The following is a 17,051-nucleotide window of genomic DNA, read 5'->3' as shown; positions in this document are numbered from 1 at the left end:
CTCTCTCTCACACCCTCACACACTCTCACTCTCTCATTCTCTTTCACATTTACACACTCTCACTCACACACTCTCACTCACACACTCTCACTCACTCTCACTCACACACTCTCACTCACACACTCTCACTCACTCACACACTCACTCACACACTCTCTCTCACTCATACACTCACACACTCTCTCTCACACACTCTCTCTCACTCACACACTCTCACTCACACACTCTCTCACACTCACACACTCTCACTCTTTCTCTTACTCTAAGCTGTTTTGCTACCTCATTTGCATTAATCATATCATTCTGGGTTCCAACTAAATTACGAACGTTCATTTCTTTTTTATTTATATATTTCAGTAATATTTCATTAAAACAATAAACTTATCATGGCCCATTCAGAAGCTCTTGTGGCCCCAGCTTTTTGTTTTATACTTGTGGCCCCTATGAAATTTGGCATGCCCCCTGGGGCCCGTGTTCTAAAGCATTAATAATCAAAGACTGACTGACTTGCAATGTATTCTGTCTGTTTCTAGGTTTCCAGCGTTTGTTTTCAGTGTCAGTGCGAGGTGTTCATGGTTTTATTTACTTTTGATTCTAAACTGGGTTTCTAACTTGTTACTTGGATTTCAAGGTACAAGAGCAGGATGATTTGATAATTAGGTAGTGCAAAAAGAGAGCCAAAATAGTAAGGTATTATAAATGGGTTGGTCCGTTGTCCATTCAGAGATCTGATGGCAGAGGGGAACAGCTGTTCCTAAGACATTCAGGCTCCTGTACCTCCTTCCGCATGGTAGCAATGAGAAGATGGTGTGTCCTGGGTGATGAGGGTCTTTAATGACGAATGCCACTTTTTTGAGGCATTGCCTTTTGGAGATGTGCTGAATGCTGGAGGGGCTACAATGGAGCTGGCTGAGGTTGCAATGGCCTCAGACAGGAGAAAATGCAGCAGTCTGCAGCCTTTTCTGATCCTGTGCAGTGGCCACTCCTTACCAGACAGTGATGCAGCCGTTAGAGTGCTCTGCACGGTACATCTGTAGAAATTTGTTAAAGGTTTTGGTGACATAGAAAATCTCCTCAAATTCCAAATGAAATATAGCCACTGACATGCCCCCTTTGTAATTGCATCAATATGTTGAGCCCAGAATAGATCTACAGAGATGTCAACACCCAGAAACTCAAAACTGCTCACCCTTTCTGCTGCTGATCCCTCTATGAGCACTGGTTTGTGTCTCCTCAACCTCCCCTCCCTCAAGTCTACAATTAATTCCTTGGTTTTACTGATGATGAGTGCAAGGTGGTTCTAAATAATGTCTAACACAATTTTCTTTGTTTTTTTGGTGACTGAAACTGGACAGCATCCTCAACCTGCAGTGTGCTTAGTGCATTGGATTGATATTTGTTACTGCTAAAATTGCTTTTCCTACAGCTTAATGTTGAGGGTTTTTATCTTTTGTACTTTCCATCAGGCCGTTCATGTTGCTGCCTCCATTAATGGAGTGGATGAGAGTAGCCATCACACACGCTGAACATCGGCGCAGTCTAACCGTCGACAGTGATGATGTGAGACAGACAGCTCGTTTGCTGCTACCAGGGCTGGATTGTGAACCACGGCAACTGAAGTATGTGCAGCTCCTTTGTGGAATTCAGTTTATCTCGAGCTGAGTGGCAGAAGGAAAACAGTCCATCCTTGAACCAAGTATCATATCTAGATAGGAGATCGATATAATGCAATGCCAAGACTTCGTGGTAAAACACACACACACACACACACCACTCTTAAATATAACCGTGCATCTCTCTCTCTCTCTCTCTCTCTCTCTCTCTCTCTCACACACACACACACACACACACACACACACACACACACACACACACACCACTCTTAAATATAACCGTGCATTTGAAAGTTATCAGGATAGCCTGAATGATCCAATTTCTAATTCCAGTTTTCACAAGTGCTTTGAAACTGATTTTACTGTTCAAATGCTTTGACTTTCAGAGAGATATATGAAATCTTTGCACTAATATTGTATAAAATTACCTGTTTATGATAGGTTAATCTCCTTAGCTGGTTAAAAAAAATTCCCAAACATCGTTTCTTCATAGTCTTCCTTGCTAGTGAGGAGTTGTGTACTAAACTAGATTAATGTATGTTTAACTAAATGCATTCAAAGTATATGTTGTTAATGCATCTGTTTGCTTTATGCTGGTGGGCTTTTAACCATAATGAATAGTTCTTCAACACAACGCTTCGCAGTAAAGGTGACCATTGTTCAATTACTACCACTTCCTGTAAGGCGTTTATATGTTCTCCCCGTGACAGCGTGGGTTTCCTCTGAGTGCTCCAGTTTCCTTCCACAGTCCAAAGGTATATTGGTTAATTGGATATTGTAAATTGTCCCGTGATTAGGCTAGGATTAAATCGGGGGATTGCTGGGCAGCACAACTCAAAGTGCCAGAAGGGCCTATATCTGAATAAATCAATAAAAATTTCCTTTTTATAGTCTGCAATGTGTTTCAAAACTGGCCGCATGCATAATTAAAGAAGCAGAACTAGTGCACATTATGAACATGACATTTATTTTCACGTTCGGTGACCTACTCTGAACTCCCATAATGATTTGGAAACAAATTTGAATCCTAGCTGATATTTGTCTCCTCTTGATCTCGTTAGTGCTGTTAGCTTAAAGGTTTAACTGAAGCAGAGGTTCCAGCAGAAGGCCGGGTAGGAAAACAGGGGTGGTTGCAGCGTGAGTGTGCCCTGAGCAGCGTGTGCCTTCACAGGCTGCGGCTCTGGAGTGCCATCGCTCAGAGCCTCGTAAACCAGCAGCCGAAGAAACTCAGCAAAGTTTTCCAAACTTCAGAAGTTGGTGAGTCGCTGAGAGAGACGGACAAGGGAGATCCCTGTTTCTGACACTAGAACACCACCTGGTGCCTGCCCTCTTGAGGTGGGGAAGAAAAACTCTGATTTCCACCTGCCAACTCTTGCCAGCAGTGTGACTGTGCCCCTGCTGTACAGGGCTAGGATTGAGGTCAATACTCCCAGTGCAGGAGTTAATATAAATTCACAATTTAGGCAAGTCATGACCTTGCAAATATTATTCTGGCAAATAAAATTCAATGTCATCAGAAAAGGGGGAAGAAAAATGAAGAAGGGAAGGAATATTGTGTTTTTTTTTAATTGACTGGATTATCCTGTACTGGCAGCCCATGCAAACACTTGTAATGCATTTCCTTAGAACTGAGGACTGTTTCAGCTCATTTCGTAGACTGGATGCAAAAGCTGCCACAGCCAAGTTCCAGCAAGACCTTGGATTTCGCATGTTGAGCTGTGGCAGAACAGATCTGGTGAATCAGGCCATAGAGCTTTTAGGAATTGATGGTGTCAACACCATGGATAACCAGGTAAATCATGCTTCCTTCCTTGATTTTCACTGATTCAATATGGTGACACTGAAAAATTCTAATGATAGTTAATAGGGGAGAAATTTGTCACTGGTCACTGGTCACTGGCTTTAAAGAGAGGTGGCATGGCGATATCTTGGTTAGTTTTGCTCCAGCGACCCAGGTTCAGTCTGTCAGGTGTTTCTACATTCTCCTCATGACCATATGGGTGTTGGCCAGGTGCTCCAGTTTCCTCCCACATTCCAAAGGCACGTGGATTAGTAGGTTAACTGGTCACAGTTGGGTGGTGTGGGCTCACTGGGCCAGAAGGACCTGTTTCCATGCTGTATCTCTAAATTCAAATGAAGAATGTAAGAGTATCCAGTGCTGTTGTAATCACTACCTAATGTTTGATTCCATTACAGTCAATAGGACAGGATGATAAGAGGCAAATCTAATTAACGAGCAGCCAATACTTTTCCATGTATAGCTCCAGCATCCAGAGAATAACATCTCATAAAGTCAATAAGTAATTATATTCGAGTTGTATTACATTTATGTCAAGGTATCTTTGAACACTCTTAATGAAGCACCAGACTGTGTAAGAAGGACAAAATATGACATTGACACGAAGCATTGTATCCTTCGGCATCCCAGGACATCCCATAACAGTACTTGATATCCTTTTGTTTGAGGGAAGAAATGCAGATAATATATTTCTGGACTTGAACCGAGCCATTCATGGAACAATTTCAAAATACTCCAGAAGGCACGGAGCTTGCAAATATGGTATATTAGTAAAGAGAAGAGTGATAGAGTTCGAGTGGATGGTGAAATGAGCACAGACAGCTGACAGAAGAAGTGTAACACAGAGACTTGTGAAGTGACCTGTTGTGATGGAAAGAAGTCTAAAGGGCGGTGGAAATAGGGTCACAATTCTAAAGGAGATGTAGGAACACTGATATGAGTGTATTTGTGTACAAAAGATTGGAGACAACAGCAGTTCTATTTAAATGGCACATAGGATCCTGGGCTTTATAAATAGAATTATATAAAAAAAAAGGTGACTCTCAGTGAAATGTTGGTTCTGTTGTACCTGGGGCCTTGCATCCGGACCTGGGGCCTTGCATCCGGACCTGGGGCCCTGCATCCGGACCTGGGGCCCTGCATCCGGACCTGGGGCCCTGCATCCGGACCTGGGGCCTTACATCCAGACCTGGGGCCTGCATCGCGCTGCACAGGCTGACGAATGCCGGTTAATGTTTTGAACTACATGAGACACATCAAGAAACACCACACTGGTCTGTGAGATCAATACCGTCTGTCTGTTGAGATTGATCAAGCTAGTGTTTCTGCTCTACTTTCACACTTCTCTTCCGCTCAATGTAAGTGAAGACATACTAGTGGAGCGATCACAAAAGATCCTTCCCGGATTCCAGAGGTCGCTGGCGAAATGCTTCAAGGGTAATTTGTGGGTGTCCTTGAAATGCTTATTCTTCTCTATCAAAATACTTTACTTCCTTAAAATCAATGTAGATAATCTCTGGCGATCTCACAGCTAATATCATCAGTCCCGCACAACAGAAGGCAACTGTCATTGGAGGAGTGAGGGGAAAAGCTATGCATGTAGTCAGTCAGACTTAGAGCAATGCAAAGAGTGACACAGGCTTGTCAGCCTAGGGACATGGCAGTTTAACTAAAACTGGCAGGGATGCTGCTTAGTTTCTGACTCAAGGCAGCTGAACTTGCCTCTTCCCCATCACCCTCTGCCTTTGTGTAGTTCAGGTGCATTGGGTTGTAAATGTGTGGCAACGCTTGCAGGCTGCCTCCCAGCGCATTCTCAGGAGTGTTGGTTGTTTACGCAAACGCCACATTTCACTGTGAGTTTCGATGTACATCTGATAAATAAATCTGAATCAGGCACATGTGGTACTATTCCTGTCAAACACCAGGCTTGCTTCCATTTGCACAGGTCATCAAATTTCAGAGTCCCAAACTTAGTGAATAAATGGTGCCAATTTGTCAATAGACTTTCCGTTGCAATTGTCATATCATCCAGAGAAAGAGCTCCGCCTTGCTGAGATTCCCCAGCACCACTTTGTAGATAGGGTGGGGAATCCCAGGCCTATTATGACTTCCATGGGAAATTGGGACTAATTAAAAATCAAAGGGGATGAGTTCTGATCTTCAGTTGCTTTGATTTAATATTTTAAATGAAAAGTTCCTTACTTAAAAATGTTAATCATTTACTTTTTTTGATATTTTCAGATGTCTGAATGCCAGAAACATTTAGCTAGCAAAGTTTGGGCTCAAGTTTGGCTGCCACTACTCAGGACATGCAGCTAAGTCCTGGGAACTTTCAGGCTAGCAAGATAGTTGTCCATTATCTGGACTAAGTAAATACTTGAGAGCATGAGAATACAGGGGCAGGAGCAGATCTTATCCCCTCGCACCTCTATCACCATTCAATGTGATCATGGCAGATCCATCCCAGGCCCCAACTTCTCTTCTTTGTCAATTCTTTGATCTTTCAAAACTGTTTCTACCTCCTTTTTTAAATGCAGTGGATTCCGGTTAATAGGGACACTTTGGGACCAGTACGTTTTGCCTCAATTAAGTGGCTACCCCATATAGCTGAAGTTTCATGGAAATTGTTAAAAAGGTATAAAAAATGACAACAGTTTAACTGAATAAATATTTATGTATTTAAATGAAATACAGAACAAATTAGAACACAACCAATACCTCTACAGGACTATAAAACTGTAGTAGTTCCTTATAGTTATCGATGGAGGAATTCATCCAGTGTACACTGTGTGTTCTTTTGATTGACTGTAAATGAACAAAATCAGCGTAGACATGAATGGACTGCCTTCACGCTATAATTTCAACAATTGCTTCCTTCAAATCTTCATTTTCATGATAACATTCAAGATGATTGCCAATACCTTCAAATTTTTCTTAGTTCCAAACTTGTTGAGGTAGCGAAATCATTTCATTTTCACTCCCGGTCACTTCTGGCATCTCCAAGCCTGAATGTTTGAAACCGCGGTGAGCAAAACAGTTCTGAATTGCCTTACTAATTTATTTCTCGCCAACTATCAGTGACAAAAATCACTGCTTTTTGAACACAAACACACACAACTGATGCTATTTAAAATACGTTTGCTCTAAGTACGGTGTAGCACCTAATGACCACACAACTGCTGCAAGTTAGAAACTGTTCAGCAACAGTCTCCTGTCCCAATTAAGCAGCATAGTGTACCAAATAAATGAAGGGATCCAGCTATTTTCTCAATTAGTTTTTGTTCAACTGTCCCTATTAACTGATGGTCCAAGTATCTGGAATCCAGTGTACCTCCAATGAGTTAGGCTGTTGTGGGGATTTTATGGTGGTTCTGGGCAGTAAACAAAGGCCAACTAGATTGGTCTCATAGTTAATGAACAGGAAAACAATTTGAAAAAGAGAAACATGATGAATATTAATAATCCACCATTGTTTTTAATAGCTCAGAGAAGAGTTAATCTCTGTTTGAAAACAATAATCAAGAAAGTTTGTCTAAAGCAGCTTTCTATATTTTAGAGTTGGTCTTTAGGCATTGATCTAAAATTGCTACTTTCCAGAATTCACGAAGTTTCATTTGAGGGGAAGTGTATTATGTAGACTGAGTATGACAAACCTCCAGACCAGTGACAAATGTAAATCTGTTTACATTTTAGTGACCAAGTATCTCAAGGTGATATTTACATTGATGATCTAGATTAAAACACAAATCCAAGTTTGATTTCTGTGTATTGCTAAAACTCCAGTGCTGGTGCTGGCCAGCTTTATCTGGTTATTATATGTGTTTTAACATTGAAGCATGCTTCTGATCAGCCATTTCCCCACTGACGTTCTTGAGCTATGTTTGTACAGGGCATGACACCTCTTATGTATGCCTGCGCTGCAGGGGACGAAGCCATGGTCCAGATGTTAATTGATGCTGCTGCAAATTTGGATCTTTCAGTGAGTCATTTATTTTACAGCAGTAAATTCCAGACACCATAAACTTTCCTTGCTTCTATTTCTCAAATATCTGTCGATAATGAGAGAAAAAAATACATCTTATCTCCTCAGCTTCCTGGGAATACTCAGAAATATCCTTCGGTGCACCCGGACAGCAGGCACTGGACAGCTCTCACGTTCGCTGTACTGCATGGACATATCCCCGTTGTTCAGGTATCATAACCAGATCTGACCTCAGTGGCTGGGATGGCTGGATAGTTATAGTTCTTACTCCACACATGTAATGTTCCCAATTGTCTATTGTTGGATTTCCTTTTATAAGCCTTAACAGTACTCTCTGCTAATGTATTATGGTAAGTCTGACATCTGCCTCATCTACAGTGTATAGAGAGCAACTGCTAATTCTGTCAGACAAAAATCTGCAAAAAATCTTTCTTGATTTGGACCAGATTGTCATTCTTTGATAAAGATAACTGGCAAACCTGGTGACAACTTAAAAGCTATCTTAAAAAGCAGAAATCACTCCAAACTCCCATTGTTCTTTATCATCTGCCTCTAACCTCCCCCATAAAGCCATGCAGTCCTGGGTTTTAGTGGAATTGCCTTAAAAAGAAGAGGTTGGTCTGACTGAATGTGTATTCATTGGAGTTTAGAAGAATAAGAGACAGTCTTACTGAAACATGTAGGATTCTTTGGAAGCTTGAGAGGGTAAATATTAGGAAGAATTTCCCTCACAGGATGCCTAGGATTAGAAGTTATTGTCTCAGAGTAAAGACGTGCACATTTATGATTGAAGATGAATTTCTTCAATCAAATGGTTGTGAGGTTGAAATTGTTTGAAAATCCTTGCCCCAGAAGGCTGAAGACATTAAATCTGTGAATACATTCAATGCTGAGATGGAGACTTTTAATTATTAAAAGAGTTGAGGTTTTGGAGAGAGAGCAGAAATAAAGGTATGAAGAAAGTTGAATCAGCCATGATGTAATTGAAAAGCTTTCTACTTTTCTATATTTTATATTCTTGCATTCTAAACATTCAAATCTTAGAACTTACTCATCCAGTTTTAGAGGATAACTTAAGTAACAGTTTTTCAAGGGTTAAAACCTGATGAGAAGGTTTGAATGCAGAATTTAATTTGTGGTGCATCTTTTGAAAAGAACAAGGACAATGCAAGAGGCTAGACATAGTTTGCTGAAATACAGTAAATACAAGAAAAAAATTATCAAGAGAAGATGGTAGCGATGACCTTCACTGGGAGATGAAAGTAAGACTTCATGAGCAATATGTAATGCTGTGAAGTTGATGAATCTTATCTATCTATTTATTGATTGATTGATTGATTGATTGAGAGAGATACAGCATGAAATAGGCCCTTAAAGCCAAATCCCCAGCAACCCACAATTCGGGACAATTTATAATGACCAATTAACCTACTAACTGGTACGACTTTGGACCGTGGGACCCGGAGAAAAGCCACACATTCCACAGGGATGACATATAGACTCCTTACAGATGACGTCAGAATTAAACTTTGAACTGAGGCCCCAAACTGTAATAGGGGTGTTTTGTGCAATAGTTATGTTGCTGGTCTCTACAACAGTAATATGTAGCACGTGCAGGATGTAACTGGGAAAATATTAACAACTTAAAGTTGCACTTACTTAATTTTGGATTCTTTTTGACTGTGGAACAATGATACACAAATATCAGATGTCACAGGTACTTACCTATACTATCATTTATAAAATGGAAATAGTAAGCGATTGGAATCCATGGTTATTGAAGCTGGAAACAAGGTTCGCAGACAGGCTTGAGTCTGAGTATGAATAAGTTCTGCCTGTTCCTAGATTGATATATATTTCTCTGTAATTTCTCATGCCTGCTGATATATAGACATTAGAAACCATAGAAACTCCAGCACAGAAACTGGCCTTTTGGCTCTTCTTGGCTGTGCCGAACCATTTTCTGCCTAGTCCCACTGACCTGCACACGGACCTTATCCCTCCATACACCTCCCATCCATGTATCTGTCCAATTTATTCTTAAATGTTAAAAAAGAACCTGCATTTACCACCTCGTCTGGCAGCTCATTCCATTCTCCCACCACTCTCCGTGTGAAGAAGCCCCCCTAATGTTCCCTTTAAACTTTTCCCCCCTCACCCTAAACCCATGTCCTCTGGTTTTTTTCTCCCCTTGCCTCAGTGGAAAAAGCCTGCTTGCATTCACTCTATCTATACCCATTATAATTTTATATACCTCTATCAAATCTCCCCTCATTCTTCTACGCTCCAGGGCATAAAGTCCCAACCTATTCAACCTTTCTCTGTAACTGAGTTTCTGAAGTCCCGGCAACATCCTTGTAAACCTTCTCTGCACTCTTTCAACCTTACTTATATCCTTCCTGTAATTTGGTGACCAAAACTGAACACAATACTCCAGATTCGGCCTCACCAATGCCTTATACAACCTCATCATAACATTCCAGCTCTTATACTCAATACTTTGATTAATAAAGGCCAATATACCAAAAGCTCTCTTTACAACCCTATCTACCTGTGATGCCACTTTTAGGGAATTTTGTATCTGTATTCCCAGATCCCTCTGTTCCACTGCACTCCTCAGTGCCTTACCATTAACCCTGTATGTTCTACATTGGTTTGTCCTTCCAACGTGCAATACCTCACACTTGTCAGTATTAAACTCCATCTGCCATTTTTTAGCCCATTTTTCCAGCTGGTCCAAGTCCCTCTGCAGGCTCTGAAAACCTTCCTCACTGTCTACTACACCTCCAATCTTTGTATCATCAGCAAACTTGCTGATCCAATTTACCACATTATCAACCAGATCATTGATATAGATGACAAATAACAATGGACCCAGCACTGATCCCTGTGGCACACCACTAGTCACAGGCCTCCACTCAGAGAAGCAATTCTCTACCACCACTCTCTGGCTTCTTCCATCGAGCCAATGTCTAATCCAATTTACCACCTCTCCATGTATACCTAGCGACTGAATTTTCCTAACTAGCCTCCCATGCGGGACCTTGTCAAAGGCCTTACTGAAGTCCACGTAGACAATATCCACTGCCTTCCCTTCATCCACTTTCCTGGTAACCTCCTCGAAAAACTCCAATAGATTGGTTAAACATGACCTACCACGCACAAAGCCATGTTGACTCTCCCTAATAAGTCCCAGTCTATCCAAATGCTTGTAGATTCTGTCTCTTAGTACTCCCTCCAATAACTTACCTACTACTGACGTTAAACTTACTGGCCTATAATTTCCCAGATTACTTTTCGATCCTTTTTTCAACAACGGAACAACATGAGCCACTCTCCAATCCTCCGGCACCTCACCTGTAGACAGCGACATTTTAAATATTTCAGCCAGGGCCCCTGCAATTTCAACACTAGTCTCCTTCAAGGTCCGAGGGAACACCCTGTCAGGTCCCGGGGATTTATCCACTTTAATTTTCCTCAAGACAGCAAGGACTTCCTCCTTTACGATCCGTACAGTTTCCATGATCTCACTACTTGTTTCCCTTAATTCCATAGACTTCATGCCAGTTTCCTTAGTAAACACAGACGCAAAAAACCTATTTAAGATCTCCCCCATTTCCTTTGGTTCCGCACATAGCCGACCACTCTGATCTTCAAGAGGACCAATTTTATCCCTTACAATCCTTTCGCTCTTAATATACCTGTAAAAGCTCTTTGGATTATCCTTCACTTTGACTGCCAAGGCAACCTCATGTCTTCTTTTAGCCCTCCTGATTTCTTTCTTAAGTATTTTCTTGCACTTCTTATACTCCTCAAGCACCTTATTTACTCCCTGCTTCCTATACACGTCATACAACTCCCTCTTCTTCTTTATCAGAGTTGCAATATCCCTTGAGAACCAAGGTTCCTTATTCCTATTTACCTTGCCTTTAATCCTGACAGGAACATACAAATTTTTGCACTCTCAAAATTTCTGCTTTGAAGGCTTCCCACCTACTGATCACATCCATGCCAGAGAACAACCTGTCCCAATCCACGCTTTTTAGATCCTTTCTCATTTCTTATCATTAGTTATCAGTGTTACCATATCTATTACATTTTATAGTTGAATACTTAGCAGCAGAAGCCAGCTGATTTAACACACAAAGGCAGGTGACTTACACTTCTGTTGGGTTAAGGTGATACTTTGTGCCCACCGAAACACTTGTAAAAGTTCATGTCCTGGGGTTTCGGGTGGGGGGTGTGGTCTTGGTGGAGAGGAAGGAATATGAACCTGTTTTTTTCTCTTAATATGCTTCTGGATTTCTATTTTCTAAATCCTTAAATATCTTTCTTCCTCATTAGTTTTTGTTTATTTAGTCCCAACCAAGGCAAAATCTCCAGCCATGAAATACTATGATTAACCCACTGTCTTTGGCATAAGCCTCACTCCCTAAGCGTTCCATCACAACCATCTGAAACTGAATTAACACCTTCAGTCAAAACACATAAGAGTTGCTGGTGAACGCAGCAGGCCAGGCAGCATCTCTAGGAAGAGGTGCAGTCGACGCTTCAAGCCGAGACCCTTCGTCAGGATGCAGGACGAAGGGTCTCAGCCTGAAACGTCGACTGCACCTCTTCCTAGAGATGCTGCCTGGCCTGCTGCATTCACCAGCAACTTTTATGTGTTTTGCTTGAATTTCCAGCATCTGCAGAATTCCTGTTGTTTGCATTTTTAACACCCTCAGTAACATTTAAACCCAAGCTGACCTTCTATCCTTGCTACCACTGCTTTTGGCTACTCACGTGGTACCATCTCTCTCTATTCCATCCTCAGCTCTTCCACTGCTGAAACCATTGTTCGTGTCTTTGCCGCCTCTAGATAACACAATCCCAACACACTCCTGTCTGGACCCAGCCCCCTCTTGCTGGAATCTCTGTAAATTTCAGGCTATCCAAAGTTAAACTTTGGTGGTTCTTAAATGCTCCTGAGTCCCATTCACTTCTCATCATCTGTCTTCTAACTCGCATTTGCTCCACTCCTTGGCACAATTTAAAAATTCTTATTTTCCCATCCTTATTTTCAAAGACTTCAAGCTCTCAACCCTCACCATTACTTCTAACAATCAAAAAGATTATCGTCCCTCCCATAATTTTGTCACTTGCTCATGCCTGTCTTTAACGCCTCCGCAGCTGGTAGCCATTTCTTCAGCTGCTGGAGCCCTAAATTCAGAAACAGCCCTGCATAAACCTCCCATCTCACTTTCTTTGTTTAAGTTGCTCCCTACAGCATATCTCATTGTCCAAATATTGATCATTGACTTGATATCTTCTAAACTGCCTCAGTAGTTGCTTATTGTTTGTAAATGTTTGTGAAGAGTTTCAGAGTGTGTTTGTATTGGGAAAAGCTCTCAATGTGTAAAATTTTTTCATTCTTATATTATTGCTGCATTTTATAGCTGCTGCTTGATGCTGGAGCAAATGTGGAAGGTACGCTCATTAATTCCGGGGAGGATAATCTTGCCGAGACGCCACTTCAGCTGGCTTCAGCAGCAGGTAATCTCTCCTTTCTCTTGCATCTCCACCCACCCAGTGCTCGATAAAGTAGGAGTTTCCATTTCATCTGCACAAGCTCTGGCCTGTCTTTTATTCCCAGCAGATTGGAATGCCCCAGTTGATATATAACCTGCGCAAGTTCTCAAGATTAATAGAAGAAAGCCCAATCAGTCCATGCTGGGCCATCTGTCCAGAACAAACTGACAATCCACCCATCACAACCCAGACTACTTAATTGATTCCAGGACATTTCCCTCTATTACCTTAAATGGAATCTTGTTCAAGGGTATTGGTATTGATTTGACGCTGTATTTCTGATTGAGTAGTTACTGCGTCTAGTTTATTATTCATTTATCCGTTTGCTGGAGGAATATCTAGTGAGCAAGTAAATTTGAAACCAGCTTAAAGACAGAGAGGGAAGCTAATGACCCTGAGAGAAGAGGCTTCGTAGCAGTTCCTCAGTGTGATTCAGGATCTCGGTCTGCTGTTACAAATAGTTTAAATGGAATTATTTACAGACCACATTTTTGCTATTTGACCTTAATAGGACAACTTAACTTCAAACAATGCTGTTTTAATTCAGCAACAGTTTGAATAACTATAAATCTGCTACCCCTTTGGGAAGTGATTTATGATGTGATGTCATTTGCAAGTGACATCATTTCAATATGCTGCAAGCACAAAGGAAACACCCTCTGCTCAGAACACTTTGAACTTAAGTTTACTTGAGCATGTTTGTAACAGTGCATTTGTGAGAGTGTGGTAGAATTCTGAAATCTATGTAAACAGTTAATTTGATAGGTGGGAACTGTGGCAGGTTTACTGTTGCTCCTTAATAAAGTGGAATTATTTTGCTTTAAGGCAGAGCAATGCATTTGATTTAATGGGTTCCTTGTAAGGAGTATTTAATATCCAGCAGTGTAGTGATATACACTCACTGGTCACTTTATTAAGTACTTCCTGTAGCTAATAAAGTGGCCACTGAGTGTACAGTATGCTTGTGGCCTTCTGCTGCTTTACCCATCCACCTCAAGCTTTGACTCAGAGACTCTCTTCTGCATACCACTGCTAAAATGTGTGGTTGTTTGAATTACTGTTGCCTTCCTGTCAGCTTGAACCTCTGACCTCTTTCATTAACAAGGCATTTTCACCCCACAAAAATGCTGCTCACTGTGTTTCTTTTGTCTGTTTCCTCACACTATTCTCCATAAGCTGTCAAGACTGTTGTGCGTGAAGACCCCAGATCAGCAGTTTTAGACATACTCAGACTACCCTGTCTGAGAACAACATTCCACAGTCAAGGTCACTTAGATCGCGTTTCTTTCCCATTCTGATGATTGGTTCTGAACAACAATTGAACCTTTTGACCACGTCGGCATGCTTTTGTGCATTGACTTACTGCCACATGATTGGCTGATTAGATGTTTGCATTAACAAGCAGGTGTATTAATAAATGGCCACTGCGTGTAAAAGCTGAATTCAGCCCCTTCTTCCCCATTTGATATGATTGTGGCTGTTCCTTCACCTCAGCACCTCTTTCATTAATCAAATCCCTTGATTATCCAAAAATCCAGCAGCCTGCTGGGTCTACTCTGCAGAAGTGCCTGGCAAAGATTCGCCACCTCAGGGATGAAGGAATTCCTTCTCATTCCTGTCCTGAACGGCCAAGTTCCTGTTTTGATTCTGAGGTTGTGATCCCTGGTTTTCAGTAGCACAAACATGGGAAACATCTTCTCTCGAGACATAGAAATTCGGTAAGTTTCACTGAGTTCACTTTCCGTTCCTCGAACCTCGAGGTGGTACAAGCCCAAGCTCCTTTTATCTCACCTCGTTCTTGAACCCAGTAACCTGGCAATCAGAAGTAAAAAACATAACACTTAAAACGGTCAACAGAATATGTGGAAAGGTGGCATATGTAGAAAGAGAACCTGAGTTAATGTTCAGGCTGAAGACATTTTTCCAGACTTGGATATTGCTAGAACAAGTTGGAGAGTAGGAAAGGTATGAATAGGGGAAATGGTACATCTCTGATAGGGTGAAGCCAGAAATGAATCAATTCTCAAGTGTACTTCCACTATTGCAAGTATATCCTTTCCAAGGTTTAAAAAAAAACAGGCCTGTACATAGCATTCCTGCTGAGCTCTTACTAGGGTTCTGTGGAATTAAACCACAATGTCTATACTCTTAAACCCAAATCCCATTGCAGTGAAGTCTGACATTATATCTGACTTCCTAATTGCCTGTTGAACCTGAATATTAATCTCATGATTCTTGTACAAGGAAACCCAGGTCCCTCTCTTGCCATTTTAAAAAGTAATCTCCATCTTTCTGCATTTTTATCAAACTGGATGACTTGCACTTTTCAATATTAACTTAAATTTTTCATCTCCATGACCGTTCACTTAGCCTATTTGCCCCTAAATGTTTTTACCTACTAGTTTGCCTCTAGGCTTTGGATCATCTGCAAACAGTGAAAAGGAAGAAAGTTAAAGATAGATCAGGAGTCATTGTAACAATTAGGGGAACTTGCTGCAGATTCTGTGTGATAAGATTACGAACATCCTTAAATGTGTTTACTCATTACAACTCGAGACCCTGACTTTTAAACTTGTATTTATGACGACACTGAATAACGACTAACCTATTGTCACAAATCATGATAATGTTGCACAGATGTTCCTTGGAATTCAGTGACCTTGAATAATATATTCTGGTTTCTATTAGATAATAAGATGCAGACCATTAGTACATCAGTACCCAAACAAAGCTCTAACTTAGTCACATTGATGTTTAAAATGTCTTTGCAGATCTTTAGTGTTTTGAACTTCTATCTGATATGGATCATTTAAATAACAATCTCTGGGTCCCCTAATACATCAAAGCTGACAGCGATGTAGATTATTGAACATAGAAAGTATAAGCATCACTTTGTGTAAAAAAAAATAGATCACATATTGTGACCTTTTCAAGAGCAAAGGAGCTAATTCATTCATGGCTGGCAGCTCCAGATAGCCTTAGCTTCAGCTCTCTAAGCAAAGCATCAAGTTTTGCAATACTCAGTTGACTGTATTATGTGTGTATGTGCTTATGTATATAACACATCTAAAAGCAATTACAACAACATTTTTATTAGGGCTTCTTCAAATTGTATATTTCTTTAAAAGATTTTAAACATTTGTATTAGAAACTTCAAAAACCTGCTAATTTTATGGAAAAGTTATGATAATTGTACTTTATCTTTGTTCCTCTCACAGCCTTCAGGCTTTCAAAGTCTTGTAATTACTTCCTGATTTCCTGACTGGCTTCATCTCTGCTCCTTTCAATCCAATATTGCCAGCAATTGTGGGGTCTGCCTCTGTTTGCCCTCATTTCACAGCAATAACCATTGACAATCTGTCAGGTTCGTATTGGTATAACGGGGAAGGAACTAATTGTTCAGCTTAATAGCAGAGCTTTTACCTGTCATTGCTCGGTGTCTCTGTGTTCACACTTTTCATTATAGATCACAGGATGTGATCACAAAGAAAGTGATTATCAGTTGATTGCTTGTATGCTTCCCAAGCTGAGTGCTATTATGGTACTCACTGTAACTAGAGTCCTTCTGTATGATTCTTTGTAGTTGTACAGGGTCAAGAACTATTACATTATTGTAGCTAAACAGCTCTAAACATTTTTCTGCTGACTGTGTAGAAATCATTCCTCAATTGAAATCTTTTTAGCAGAAATTAATGGAAGTTGGCCTGCCAGTCAGTTTGTAAATATTTCCGTTTCCATCTGTTCGTGTGCTTACAATGAATGCTTCAATGTTGAATGCTGGAATAAGGAGGGAGTGCATCAAACCTTAATCTATTTGACATCCCTCAGCTGCATAAAATTCACTGGATACTCATTTTCACCGTGTTGCTTAGGGGAAAACAAGTAGTAGGTATTCTGGATAAAGAAACGTTTTTGACTTGTGCAGATAACCTATGTGACACTAATCTTTAAATTAGCGTACATGTTCTAAAGATATACGTGTTTTAAAGTTTATTTTTAAAATAGAATGCAGCTGTTCTCAAAGATGGTCACCATCCTTTTCTTAAGCGCAGCTGAACAAAAAGCAAAAAATGTTGCCTTTGCTGGC

The 17,051-nt window shown here is 40.7% G+C and overlaps 1 protein-coding gene across 1 annotated transcript in view; it reads left to right on the top strand.

The window, feature by feature from the left end:
- Positions 1 to 17,051, top strand: part of abtb2b (ankyrin repeat and BTB (POZ) domain containing 2b) — a 230,527-nt gene that overhangs the window by 192,197 nt on the left and 21,279 nt on the right. Inside the window, exons 5-9 of the mRNA XM_072272660.1 lie at positions 1,467 to 1,619; positions 3,240 to 3,405; positions 7,301 to 7,390; positions 7,502 to 7,603; positions 12,832 to 12,928. Of these exons, the coding sequence (XP_072128761.1) occupies positions 1,467 to 1,619; positions 3,240 to 3,405; positions 7,301 to 7,390; positions 7,502 to 7,603; positions 12,832 to 12,928 (608 nt within the window). The remainder of the gene's footprint in view (positions 1 to 1,466; positions 1,620 to 3,239; positions 3,406 to 7,300; positions 7,391 to 7,501; positions 7,604 to 12,831; positions 12,929 to 17,051) is intronic.

This window comes from Mobula birostris, chromosome 11, assembly GCF_030028105.1.
Source record: "Mobula birostris isolate sMobBir1 chromosome 11, sMobBir1.hap1, whole genome shotgun sequence".
Lineage (NCBI taxonomy): Eukaryota > Metazoa > Chordata > Chondrichthyes > Myliobatiformes > Myliobatidae > Mobula > Mobula birostris.
Note: the sequence above shows the minus strand (reverse complement) of the source record. Positions and strands in the feature narration are given on the sequence as shown.